We start from the raw sequence: 14,664 nt of genomic DNA, 5'->3' as shown, positions 1-14,664 counted from the left end.
ACTTTGAACACCTTTTGGTCAAAGGTACTTGAGTGTATAACCAAAATACTTGGGTTTAGTAGATGCTGTGGTCCCATCTAACGCCCTTAGAACCTTACTAAATGTCATATTATTCTTACGCACGGAAGGCTATTATTCTCCATTGGAAGAAACCAGCCCCCCCAACTGTGTCCTTCTAAAAAGGCTTAGTCAACTGTATGATCCCTTTTTATAAGGCCACATATATTTCCAGAGGTTGCGAAAATAAATCTTACAAGATTTAACAAGCCTGGATGTATTCTTTTTACACCACAAATTGACTTCTCAGGTGTGGATTGGGGATTCTTGGGCAATGCTCACATTCATAAGCCTCGTACACATGATCACTTTTCCAGACTGGAAAACTGTGAGGAGAGCTTTTGGACGGTGAATCCTGCCCTTGTGTATGCTCCTCGCAGTTTTTCTGAGGGGAAAATTTATTGTTCAAGGTACTTATAGACCGGGATGGCCTACGGGCTCATCCAGCTATGACACTGATTATGGAAGGTGGATATATTACTTCTTTGCAGCAGCCCTTAGGGGTTTCAATGTTGGAGGGGAGACAAGTTTAGAGGGTGAAGGGGGGGAAGGGTTACTTTTAGTACTGTTAGATTCCCAGGTACTTGTTTTTCTAAGACGTTTACGGTGCTTGCTTATCAAGACGAGCCACCTTTACTGGCTGCCCACATGCCAATGGCATTCATTTTAGATTAGTTTGAGACGCTTCTAAAATCAATCAGAATTCATTGACAGGTTTGTTTGATCCACAGATGACCATCTCCTGACCTTCGTTTTGAAATCAAATTGGGGTCCAGACTGCAGTGTGTTTTAATATCATGATTAAAATCTAAGAAATACCACCTGTGAGGGAAGTCACAGCCTCAACACCCCACATCAACTGCCAGGGGTGTACAAGGGCTCACCATCACAAGTCAATGGGAAAGCAAGTCCAATTTAATGCAGGTTAGTAGAAGGTCTAATGCAATCAGAAGGAGGCTAAATGTACCTGTGAAGGAACCCAGACGTGTCTCATTTATATTTCAAATAGCCAATGCAAAATGTTTTGTTTGTTGCTACAAATCTTATTCTTTCATTTACTGGTTACTAGTTACCTCTGCAATGACTATTTTGTATAGACTAATGCCGCGTACACACGATCGGAAATTCCGACAAGAAAAGTCCGATGTGAGCTTTTGGTCGGAAATTCCGACCGTGTGTATGCTCCATCGGACTTTTGCTGTCGGAATTACTGCCAACAAAAGATTGAGAGCAGGTTCTCTATTTTTCCAACGGAAAAAGTTCCTATCGCAAAATCTGTTTGTCTGTATGCAATTCCGACGCGCAAAAAAATATGCATGCTCAGAACCAAGCAGAATAGCCAAACTGCCTTTTGAACTTCAAATAAATAATCCTTAGGCTCATTAACGCATTATTTTTTTTCATTCTAACGCCTATTGAACTTCATTGATCTCGGCTGGTCGTACGTGTTGTATGTCACCACGTTCTTGATGGTCGGAATTTCCGACAAGATTTGTGTGATCGTGTGTATGCAACACAAGTTTGAGCCAACATTCGTCAGAAAAAAATCCACGGTTTTCTTGTTGGAATTTCCGATTGTGTGTAAGCGGCATTAGCCGTTTAGATTAACTATGAATGATGGATTTGCCAGCTGGTTGAGTGCAATTCTGAATTTTGTTTACATGAATTTTCCTGAATGGGTCTGAGTGTGTTTGGCAGGACTAAACTGCTCATTCAAAGAGACTGGACAGAAGCCAGACTTCAAGTGTACTTACAATGCCTGTGCAATGTTATATCCACCTTCGCTGCTTCCTGTATCATTAATCACATTGAAACTCCCAAGACAAGTAGGAATAGTAGTTGTGAAAAAAATCTTAGTACTGGCATATTTTTAAATCACAAATGTAAAAACATCAAACATAGGAGGTCATAGATTTTCCTGGTACCTCAAAGACAGAAAACAAACTCAATATAAAAATATCAAAGCTTATCACAATAATTAGTATTTGAACTAATATTTTTAACAAATTAATGTAATAAATTGTTTGTAGTCTAATATGATGTGGTATCCATTGTTTTTTAAGTACTCTTTTGGCACTTCCTTATTGATATATGTTTTTAAATCAAGTGTTCTGTATTTAAGAAACAGCATGGTTCCTGCAGTTGATGTGTTTGCAAAATAGCACCCCTGCTTCACAAATATGGGTTCTCAGATCATTAATTTATGAACTAAGTAGTGTCCTGTCTCTCCTGTTGTCCAAGGGAGGGGGTGAGCACGACACTCCACACCAGGGAGAAAGCCTGGCATTACTGTGTGTAGTTACAGACAGAAGAACAGGAAGTGAGGATTTCTCACAAGAAATAAGGACATTTAAAAGCAAAATGGAAGGATGAGGTAAGTGAAGGAGGACTGCACTAAGGTAAAGGAAGCTATTTAGGGAAAAAAAATTGTACCTTTACAACCCCTTTTATTTTTGTCACTGATTCGGGGTTATTGAGTTAATTTCTCCTTTTGATTATAAAGGTATACCTACAGTAGCATCAGCCTATAACTTTTCTAGTATTTCACACTATAACATTATTACTTTACTGTGGCTTATTTATAGTTGGATACAAATATATACAGTAAAACCTTGGTTTGAGAGTTACTTGGTTTGAGAGCGTTTTGCAAGACAAGCAAAATGTTTTAATAAATTTTGCCTTGATATACAAGCGATGCCTTGATATAAGAGTAGCATCATGTCACAACTGAGTATAAAAAAGAAGAGATAAACCTCTAAGTGTAGCAATATGGTTACATTTAATGAAGGTACAACATTTAGCAACTTATTGCTACACTTAGAGGCTCCTCTCTTCTCTTTTATACCCTGTAAAAATGCTTTGATATACAAGTGCTTTGGATTACAAGCATGTTTCTGGAACGAATTATGCTCGCAACCAAGGTTTTACTGTAATCTTATTTGACATACACATATAGGGCCAGATTCACGTAGAATCGCGGTGGTGTAATGTATCGTAGATACGTTACACCGCCGCAAGTTTTCATCACAAGTGCCTGATTCACAAAGCACTTGCGATGAAAACTACGCCGGCGGCCTCCGACGCAAGGCGGGCCAATTCAAATGGGCGTGTGCCATTTAAATTAGTCGCGCTCCCGCGCCGGACCTACTGCGCATGCTCCGTTTCGCAATTCCCGTCGTGCGTTGCGCGCCGTGACGTAATTTTTTCGAACGGCGGCGTGCATAGCGTACTTCCGTATTCCGGGACGTGTTACGCAAACAACGTTAAATTTTAAATTTTGACGCGGGAACGACGGCCATACTTTAGACAGCAATACGATTGCTGACTAAAGTTAGGGCACCCAAAACGACGACTAAATTTGCGACGCAAAACTAGACTAGCGGCGATGTAGCGAACGCGAAAATCCGTCGTGGATCGCCGTAACTCCTAATTTGCATACCCGACGCTGGTTTACCACGCAAACTCCCCCCAGCGGCGGCCGCGGTACTGCATCCTAAGATCCGACAGTGTAAAACAATTACACCTGTCGGATCTTATGGATATCTATGCGTAACTGATTCTATGAATCAGCCGCATAGATAGAAACAGAGATACGACGGCGTATCAGGAGATACGTCGTCGTATCCGCTTTGTGAATCTGGCCCATATTTTTCACAGCAATCCCCTATGGTGACCCTCAGCTTTAACACTGTATTTTAACCACTTAACGACCGCCACATGTACATATACGTCCACAGAATGGCACGTACAGGCAGATGGGCGTACATGTACGTCCCTACCTTTCCGCGGGTCGGGGGTCCCGTCCCCCCCGGTACATGCGGCGGTCGGAAATCGTCTGGGAGCGATCCGGGATGAGGGGGCGGCTATTCGTTTCTAGCCACCCCCTCGCGATCGCTCCCTGGAGCTGAAGAACGGGGAGAGCCGTATGTAAACACGGCTTCTCCGTGCTTCACTGTGGCTCTGTCATCGATCGTGTGATCCCTTTTATAGGGAGACTCGATCGATGACGTCAGACCTACAGCCACACCCCCTTACAGTTGTAAACACACACTAGGTGAAACATAACTCCTTCAGCGCCCCCTGTGGTTAACTCCCAAACTGCAACTGTAATTTTCACAATAAACAATGAAATTTAAATGCATTTTTTGCAATGACAATGGTCCCAAAAATGTGTCAAAATTGTCCGAAGTGTCCGCCATAATGTCACAGTCATGAAAAAAAACGCTGATCGCCGCCATTAGTAGTAAAAAAATAATAATTAATAAAAATACAATAAAACTATCCCCTATTTTGTAAACGCTATAAATTTTGCGCAAACCAATCGATAAACGCTTATTGTGATTTTTTTTACCAAAAATAGGTAGAAGAATACGTATCGGCCTAAACTGAGGGGGAAAAAAATGTTATATATGTTTTTGGGGGATATTTATTATAGCAAAAAGTACAAAATATTGCATTTTTTTCAAAATTGTCGCTCTATTTTTGTTTATAGCGCAAAAAATAAAAACCGCAGAGGTGATCAAATACCACCAAAAGAAAGCTCTATTTGTGAGAAAAAAAGGACGTCAATTTTGTTTGGGAGCCACGTTGCACGACCGCGCAATTGTCTGTTAAAGCGACGCAGTGCCGAATCGCAAAACCTGGCCTGGGCCTTTAGCTGCATTTTGGTCCGGGGCTTAAGTGGTTAAAATCGTTTTAACTTTATAGATATTTGTGTGTTCATCAACCCCTAAGGAAGTGAATGTTGATTAACAAAATGCATCAGGTCTTAAGGATGCACTTGTAAACGAATTATGTACTGATTATTGGAATATTGTATTTTGTTAGGGAGTATATCATGTCAATTACTACAAATCTGCCCATTAGAATTGTATTTGTCTGATATGCTATTTTAATATTATTGTACCATTCCATAAATCTGCATACCATTTATTCATTTATTGGGTGTGTTGCACCTCATTCAAAGTCCCATGGGCAAATCTATGTTTGTATATGTTTGCATGGCAATAGAGGCACTTCACGGGGTGCATCAAACCACATGCGGTATTTTAGAAACTAAAATACCAAGAAAATCTGTCCTTGCTAAAGTTTGGCTGCTGAGCATCATTATTTTTAAAGCCAAGACACACAATGACATTGAAATATTTTATTAAAAAGACAAAATTCACATCAATCTTAAATATAGTATCCTAATATACATACTATCTCTCTTAATATGTACATACATGAGTGCAAATATATATTTTAAAATATCTATGTATTTATACTGGTTGTATAAAGAATGCTTAACCTGTACAGTACATTCATGTTGCTGGTAACCTGAAGGTGCAAGATAGTGCTACAGGACAGTGTTCATCCTTTTTGACCTCTTTGTCAAGCCCCAGAATAGGCTAGTAACTCTCTAATAAACATAGCAGCATTTTGTGCACAGCACAAAAATCCTATAGCACACAAAACAAGTGTTAAACAACTCATCAAGATCAGTAAAAATGTGTTACAAATAGTTATGAATACTACAAATTTTGCATTTTTTGGATAGGTAAAGATTTAAGAAATAGGTTTACGTAAGACAATTTTTTTCTGTAATATGATGCAATTTCAGCTATAGAGTTTTCTTTACCTACAGGAAATCTGTCCATGTTTGTTTTATTATAAGCAGAATTTCACTTCTAGGCAAACACAGCTCAGATGATTAAAGAGCTTCTGAGCTGATTAAAGCAGAATGCACGACAAACAGCTAAATGTAAGATTTAGAATAATAGCACCAAAATGTTTGTAATTTGACTTAGCTACTCTTGGGACTCATATCGTTACCAGGCTGTGTAGCTAGTGGGTACATAATTTAGAGCCTGCATTTCTACTTTCTGTGTCACCTCTCCACCTCAAGTTTATTCAATAAGATAAGTTTGTGTAACCTAGCCATATTGGCTTACAGTCCTACAGTCCCACTTTCATCCTCGCTTTTGGAATGCAGTGGATAATGTCAAGCTAATATAAGGCAGACTTAATGGAATATTATTAGTATTATTTATTAACTGAATTCATGTCATTTTGATTACCTAATAACTCAGCTACAGATTTTATACAGCTTCTGCTGGATTTTCTCTTCAATATCTACTAGGAAAATATGGCGGTAGACAAGAGCTTCTAATGCCCCGTACACACGGTCGGACTTTAGACCAGCCAAAATCACATCGGAATTCCGATGGAATTCCATCGGAGTAAAAGACAACATGTTCTCTATTTAAACTCCGACGAAATTCCTCTGAATTTCCGATGAAAAAGGTCTGATGGGGCATACACGCGGTTGGAATTTCTGAAGGAAAAAGTCCGCCTGACCACTTAATGAATTACTGCCAGAACCCAAACATGTTCTATTACTTTCCTTTAAATCATGTGTATCCTGGCCAGTGCCGAGGTCTGCGTTTAGTGTTGGATAACCTCTGTTTAGCTTTGGGTGAAAAAAAACTACAAAACCTAAAGACTAACCAATTTACCCAGTTACACGAACCCTAGTCCACAAAATTTGCATTGAATGACAAAAACACAAAACTATATTAATTTCAATCTCCTGAATCAGAGTGGAGAATGATTAACTTTATTGGAAGCACTTACTAAGGTTAAGTAACCTAAAGAGGTGTTCTATCAAAACTTGAATATATTGATATATAAAAGAATAAGTTCCCTGAGTAGGATTACATAGGGACCCAGTTGGGGTGAGGAGATATTAATACACTTTCTGAGTTTTGAAGCACTGTGTCACAGAAAATTTCTCACAGAAGCTGCTGATATGCTGGGGGATCCGAAGGACAACAATATATTTTGTATACTTTCTGCACCTATGTTTACTGGAAGCTTCTGCATGGCAGCCATGTCAGCGTAAAGGATAATTGGATGTGCTTAAGCTGTTATTATTTTAAAGAAAACTGCAGATTTTCAAAGACTTTAAACATATGAACATTTTAAACGTATTAAAGCTTTTATGACATTTTAGTGACTGGGTTTACATCTACTTTAAATCCACTTTTAGTCTGTGATCATTTATAGGTGGAACTACTGCCAAAGCAGATCACGTAGCATCAGTATCTTAGAGATGAGAAGGGTTGGGCAGAAGATCTCCTGTTCTGCCAATCACACTGGGCAGCCTGACCCCATGTAGACCTCCAATCACACTGGACCGGTACAGTTCACCCAATCATCGCTACTATTTGTGAACACAAGTTTGCAGAGGAAGTCATCCATTACTCAGTTCTTCTGCCATATTCTGCAATAGTCATCTGAGCCACAGAAGAAGCTAGTAGTGGAAGACTTCATCTATTTGCTCCAGTGTTTACAATTTGCAGCAGTGATTAGGTAAGCTGTCAAATCCTATGTGGCTCCTTTGCTGTTCTGTCAATCACACTTCTGTTCTTTCAGTGTATGATTGACAGAAAAGGAAATCTTCCGCCCAGCACTTCTCATCCCTTTGGTTCTGACCAACCATCTAACCCAGTAAAGAATGGGGGGTCCCAGGGAATCCCCACAATCCCTGAGGCTCCAACAGGAGAAAGGTGGGCGGGGAGGACTATACCGGTACTTTAAAGATTGGTTGCAGACAACCAGAGTGAGTCACATTAGATAAATTGTAGAAAAGTTTATTCACATGAATACATTAAACAGAAATGTTTAATGTATTCATGTGAATAAACTTTTATACAATTCCCTTAATCGCAATGCTTTATTTCATATGGCATGCTTGCCATTCACCACTCTGCATCCCCTTGTTCCATGTGCAATGCTAACCAATTCCTTTTCGCAGCTCTCATTCCATATGCAGTGCTGTATATTACCTATGTTGCCAAGCCTCATTCCGTATGCCATGCTTTACATCCCCAATCACACCCCAACATTGCATATGCCATGCTGTATAATCCTAATACCACCAAACCTCATTCAGTGCACAATGCTGTTTCCTATTCTCCAACACATCGTTCAGTATAAAATGCTATACATTTCTCATACTGCACCATCTCATTCCACATGCCATGATGTATGTTCTCTATTCTTACTACCTCATTCCATATACAATGCTGTATATTCCCTATTTAGCAACACCTCATTTAATTTACCATTCTAAACATTACATAAAATCTTTCTGTCTAACTCTGTCTCCTGCTGGCGCTGTGGCTCAGCTTCAGGTACATGGAAATGTGAGAGGATACACCCCTTCTGGACTGGAGGTATTTAAGCTATATAGTACAATTTATGAAGAGCCTCTAACACCAACTCTAGCAGCTTGGCACTTTATCCTCTAATATTGGAAGACTGCCACTGCACCACCATTGTCCCTGTGGGTCTACACTGTGAATGACATCATGAGAACCGAGGAGATGCTGGCACTGGATAATAACACCTTTGACAAATTTAAGGTTTTATGGTATGTTTGGCTCCACTTCTCTTCCTCTGACAACAATGCTCTCGGCCCCAGGGGCATCACCGGCTTTACCTTGACACAGGGCTTCTAGAGATGTTATTATATTGTTATATATACTTTCCTCTTTTTACAGGTGATACCTCTCCTGATCGTACTGACACTACTAAAAACTTGATCCTATCAGAGTATTTTCACAGTCATTCTTTCCTCCCTATTTTCTCCTCTCCCCTCTGTATCCTCCCCTCCCCCTTCCTGACCTTTCCTTTGGTTCCCCTTTTCCAGTTTGTTCCTCTTTCTCTTTTTCTTATATGAATGACAGATAAAACATTTTCTGGTGTTTTATAGTGACACTCCTCACAGTTTGTATACTGTATTGTTAATATGTAAGCCATGCTATGGGCCAATAGCCATTGAGCAGACTTACTGTTTAATTTTTCTATTATAGTGTCCTACTTATGTGTTTTGACTGTTTTATTAAAACATTTTCAACCCTAATTTACCATGCAGAACATTCCTTATTCCACACTGCCTCTTTTTTTTTTTTTTAACTCTTTCAATCCGTGTGGCATGCTGTACAGTCTCTATTTTACACTGCAGCATTCTTTTCAGTCTTTTGTCACTTTCATTGCAAATAGGGTCTTATACAAAAGTGTTTTTTTTTCTGTTGGGGCCCATTAAAGGTTTTGCTACAGGGCCCTGTGATTGCTAGTCATGCACCTGTGACCACTCCTTGCAGACCATAGGATTTCTTTGAGTCCACCACAAGGTTTGTATATTCTTTCTGTTGATGTTCGTTAAATGTATTGTTATAACATTTGTATTTGCTTCTAAGCTTATTGGGCATTGGTTTTGTTCTCTGTATTAAAGGTCTTCATATCCAGAGAACGTATTTGAGTTACTATCAGGCTACGAAAATCTGCTCTGCCTGAAATTAGTACCCTGACAACAGCTAAAACAAGTAATATATTAAGAAAGAATACAGAATTTGTAAATCAATACAGTACCAAAAGGACTATCAATTTCATTACAACTAGCCTACACATAGGCATTAGTGTTCCACCATATTATTTCAATTGCTCATATAATCAATAAAAAACGATTGAACTTTCAGTTTAAATCTGATAAATGCACTTCAGGTGCATTAAAACAAAAGGTTATCAATGTCTAATGGCATGCAGAAAGACCACTGCTTCCCTACAGAGAGCAGGCTGCTGGCAGGAGACAGGCTTTTCTACTCACACTGTTAGACATTGAGCAACTTTTGGTTTGAGGCATCCAAAATGCAAGTAGCAGATTTAAACAAAATTTTCAACTGAACTTAAAAATACCTAGCTGTGCAAGTCAAATTAGCATTAATTTTATACAATTATTTAATAATCAATAGTTATATGACTAAGTGACAATACCAGCCAGTGAAAAATTGTCAACTCAGTTTTTGCACATTGTGAGGGATAGTACATTGAATTTCAATCAAGCACCAAAAATAACATTTACTACCAAGATCTTTTGAACATTTCAGCTTCTTTTTTGAACTATGGCTTCTTCAGTGTAAGAATTTATAAGTGACTTTTCTTCAAAAAGTTCTCTATGAATTTCTTACATATATTCTATAGACACATCTTCTTCACTTGGAGACACCTCGTTGAAAGTTGATTCTAGCTGCAAAGACCTATATAAGGGTGGTGGTGTTCTTGGTACTTCGCAATGCTGGGCTTGAGGCAATTGTAGCGCTGTGTTAAATGTAGGTGGATCATCATCTGTTAGGCATGGATTGTCACGACCAGCCATTCCTGAAGAAGGTTGGTCAGGAGATTGTTCTGTTTGTCCCTTACGATTCTTCCACCATCTGATGAATTTGGTCCATTTCTGACGCAAGACCACCCAGAAGGAGTCAATGAGGAAAATTTCTGCAATCTCTAAGACGCAGACCATAGAGCAACTCATCCACAGACCCAGCTGACCTCCAAAGTTAGACAGTAGACTAGAAAGCTGTAGAAAAAGAATAATCTGAGTTAGTAAAAGAAACATTCCATTATTCTGTTGGAGCCTACAACACCTTTCAAATAACTCTTGAGAGTCCCTCCTCTGCCCTTTAAAGACTAAAGCTATCTATTATTAAAATGTACCCTGAAAAAACACTACAGGATTGTCAGCTTTTTATCAATGTTCTGTTTTCCCAGAGTCTATACCAGGGATCTTCAAACTACGGCCCCTCAGCTGTTGCAGAACTACAAGTCCCATGAGGCATTGTAAAACTGACATTCACAGACATGACTGGGCATGATGGGAATTGTAGTTCCTGAACAACTGGAGGGCCGTAGTTTGAGGATCCCTGGTCTATACAAACAGAAGAAACCAGGAGGCCATAAGATAAGACTAGAATCTCATCCAGTATTTTTCTCTCCGTCTCTTCTCCAGACTGTCCATGTAATTAGTAAAAATAATCCAAGATGATAATCCCAGTCATTTTTTTTTTCTCCCTTCCTCCCCTTTCTTTTTTTTTGTCTTGTCCTGTCATGTCCTGTCCTGTCATGTCCTGTTATGTCTTATCTTGTCATGTCTTGTCTTGTCTTGTCTTGTCTTGTCTTGTCCTGTCTTGTCTTGTCATGTCTTGTCCTGTCTTGTCTTGTCTTGTCCTGTCATGTCTTGTCCTGTCATGTCTTGTCCTGTCATGTCATGTCTTGTCCTGTCATGTCTTGTCCTGTCATGTCTTGTCTTGTCATGTCTTGTCCTGTCATGTCATTTCTTGTTTTGTCATGTCTTGTCCTGTCATGTCTTGTGCTGTCATGTCTTGTCCTGTCTTGTCTTGTCTTGTCTTGTCTTGTCTTGTCCTGTCATGTCTTGTCATGTCTTGTCCTGTCATGTCTTGTCCTGTCATGTCTTGTCTTGTCATGTCTTGTCCTGTCATGTCTTTTCATGTCTTGTCCTGTCATGTCTTGTCTTGTCTTGTCTTGTCTTGTCTTGTCTTGTCTTGTCTTGTCTTGTCTTGTCATGTCTTGTCATGTCTTGTCTTGTTTTGCCTTGTCTTGTCTTGTCTTGGTTTGTCCTGTCTTGTCTCGTCTTGTTCTGTTCTGTTTCTTTATTTATTTTTATTTTTTTTGCAATATCCTGCATATTTATATATATTTTTATTTTATTTTTTCTCTTGAATCATATATGAAAAATATATCTGAAACTGACTAGATGAAACAATTGTATTATCTATATGAACTCATCAATGTTTGTACTATACTTTATAACGTTATATTACAATAAAATTAGAATGAAGTAAAAATAATCCAAGATGGAACTGTTTTTGGAAGTTAAACTATGCAAGACCTTTTGAGGAAGCCATCTGATATATCTTGGTACACTTATCCCATCAGCATGGAAAAACTGGTCCACACATCTGTTCAATCAAAATATTACTTTCAACTTATCATGCTAGTGCTTCAAATGTGCCAAATGATACCTGGGAAGATTTATACTTATGTGTATGGCATAAATGTTTTCAACTAAATTTCTATGGAATTACTAATTGTTGTACATATTTTAATTGTGTTATTGCAATTTTACACTGTATGATTAAATGTTATGGCTTTTAGATTTGGTTGTGTACCTAAAATCCGCATTCAGTACTATGCTTTTCTAAATCATGCTTTACTTACACTGGTAGAAGGGCTCTCAGCTATTGTCCTGAGGTTTAGGTCTTGGTAAAATATGCCTAGGTTTGCCAGATCATATCTAAAAAAGAGAGAGCAAATTGGATTATTAATTGTTAGATGATGACAATAATGGATTCATAAATTCAGTATAGACGTAACCTGAATGTCTGAAAATAATGTGAAATTTTCCAATTTAAGGAAAATATTCCCCCATAGAACTCAACTGGATTATTTCCTTCATCCACATGAACACTGGGCTAGATTCAGCATTGAATTACGCCGGCGTATCTATAGATACGCCGCGTAAATTCAAAGCTGCGCCGGCGTATCTTCTTTCTGTATTCAGAAAGCAAGATACGTCGACATTAGCCTAAGATCCGACTGGCGTAAGTCTCCTACACCGTCGTATCTTAGGGTGCATATTTACGCTGGCCGCTAGGTGGTGTTTCCGTAGTTTTCGGCGTAGAATATGCAAATGACCTAGATACGCCGATTCACAAATTTACGTACGCCCGGCGCTATTTTTTTACGTCGTTTACGTTAGGCTTTTTCGGCGTAAGGTTGCTCCTGCTATTATGAGGCGTACGCAATGTTAAGTATGGACGTCGTTCCTGCGTCGAATTTTTAATTTTTTACGTCGTTTTCGTAAATCGTTCGCGAATAGGGCTGGACGTAATTTACGTTCACGTCAAAACCAATTACCTCCTTGCGGCGTACTTTGGAGCAATGCATGCGCCGTTCCGGAAAAATGTCAATCACGTCGGGTCACCATCCATTTACATAAAACACGCCCCCCACATACTCATTTGGCGCGCTTAAGCCGGCCACCATTTACGCTACGACGCCGCAACTTACGAAGCAAGTGCTTTGTGAATACTACACTTGCCCGTGTAAGTTGCGGCGGCGTAGGATAAATAACATACGCTACGCACGCACAAACTTACGGCGGGCTACTTGAATCTAGCCCACTACATCTAAATAATGCAAACAGATTTTTAATTTGGTGAACCGGTATTACCAAACTTGCCAGTCCTTTCACTGTAATTTTACCAGCTCGCCTAAATAAACATAGTTCACTAAACCGGAAATTTAATCTTCCTGTAATTAAAAAGTCATTATTGAAAACAGAATGTAAGGGTATAATTTAGCTGCATGAAGTCATTGTTGGGTACAGCCCTTTTTATAGGGATGAAAAGATGACTGTGTAGGACAATTTAGGCAAGGCAGTGGCGTAAAAGTCTTATAATGAGGACAGAATAAAAGCAGAGAAAGATTCAATGGATGTAGCATAAGATTCATTCTATATGAGAACATACACTGTACATGGCTAAATCTGCCAAAGTGACAAATGAATCACCACCAAAGGCAAAAAAATCAGAGGGTAAATCAAAATAAGAGGAATCTGCTGCTCCAGGTGTGTGCAATACCGTATTTGCTGGCGTATAAGACGACCTAATTTTCCAGCTAAAATGTTGGTTTTGGGATATACTCACCGTATAAGACGACCCCCTTCCTACTAGCCATGCCTCCCCTCACCTCACTGTGCCATTACATGCCAGACTGTGCCACCATTACATGCCTCACTGTGCCATTACATGCCTCACCATGCCATTACATGCCTCACTGTGCCACCGTTACATACCTCACTGTGCCATTGTTACATGCCTCACTGTGCCATTGTTACATGCCTCACTGTGCCATTGTTACATGCCTCACTGTGCCATTGTTACATGCCTCACTGTGCCATTGTTACATGCCTCACTGTGCCATTGATACATGCCTCACTGTGCCATTGATACATGCCTCACTGTGCCATTGATACATGCCTCACTGTGTCATTGATACATGCCTCATTGTGCCGTTGATACATGCCTCACTGTGTCACTGCATGTCTCGATCCCTTACCTTATCCCTGACCTGCTGAATCTCAGACCGCGGCCATCCATTTTCAAAAGCCGCGCCTCCTCCTTCTGCTGTTCCGTGATAGGCGGAACACTCAGCTTCCCAGGAGACACTGTGCACGGATGAGAGGGCATCCGTGATAGGCGGAACACTGAACACAGTGTCTTCTGGGAAGCTGTGTGTTCCGCCTATCACAGAACAGCAGAAGGAGGAGGCGCGGCTTTTGAAAATGGACGGCCGCGTTTAGGTTACTGGCATATAAATTTCAGGGGTTAAAAAGTCGTCTTATACGCCGGAAAATATGGTACCTTAATTAGAACCAAGTAGGAGTGCTAGCCCTGGCCCGCCTCCGTAAAAACTTGAAACAAGGAAGAAATGACTGCACATCCAAAGTTTCCAAAAGTGCATAAGGTTACATGATTAAGCACAGATCAGATGTTTGAAACGCATCTACATGACTAACACCCGGTGCCCTGGTGTATTTTGACCGTCTGAAATAACAGGCACTTTTGGAAATTTTGGATGTACAGCCATTTCCTATTTTTTTCAAAATCAGAGGGGGCAGGACAACATTGTTATCAGTGGATATTTAGAGGGTGAGCAGGATTTCATAAAATAGTGGATATTTGTTCAGATTTAAAGGGAAGA

The 14,664-nt window shown here is 39.7% G+C and overlaps 1 protein-coding gene across 2 annotated transcripts in view; it reads right to left on the bottom strand.

Annotated features, from left to right (window-relative positions):
- Positions 1–8,768: 8,768 nt before the first annotated feature.
- The window catches only part of SCNN1G (sodium channel epithelial 1 subunit gamma), a 50,388-nt gene continuing 44,492 nt past the window's right edge, over positions 8,769–14,664 (bottom strand). For both annotated transcript variants that reach the window (XM_040356663.1, XM_040356664.1), the window contains exons 12-13: positions 12,118–12,193; positions 8,769–10,459 (exon numbers count right to left, since the gene is read on the bottom strand). In XM_040356663.1, the coding sequence (XP_040212597.1) occupies positions 10,067–10,459; positions 12,118–12,193 (469 nt within the window). In that variant the 3' untranslated portion in view covers positions 8,769–10,066. The remainder of the gene's footprint in view (positions 10,460–12,117; positions 12,194–14,664) is intronic.

The sequence above is a fragment of the Rana temporaria genome, chromosome 6 (genome assembly GCF_905171775.1).
Source record: "Rana temporaria chromosome 6, aRanTem1.1, whole genome shotgun sequence".
NCBI lineage: Eukaryota > Metazoa > Chordata > Amphibia > Anura > Ranidae > Rana > Rana temporaria.
Note: the sequence above shows the minus strand (reverse complement) of the source record. Positions and strands in the feature narration are given on the sequence as shown.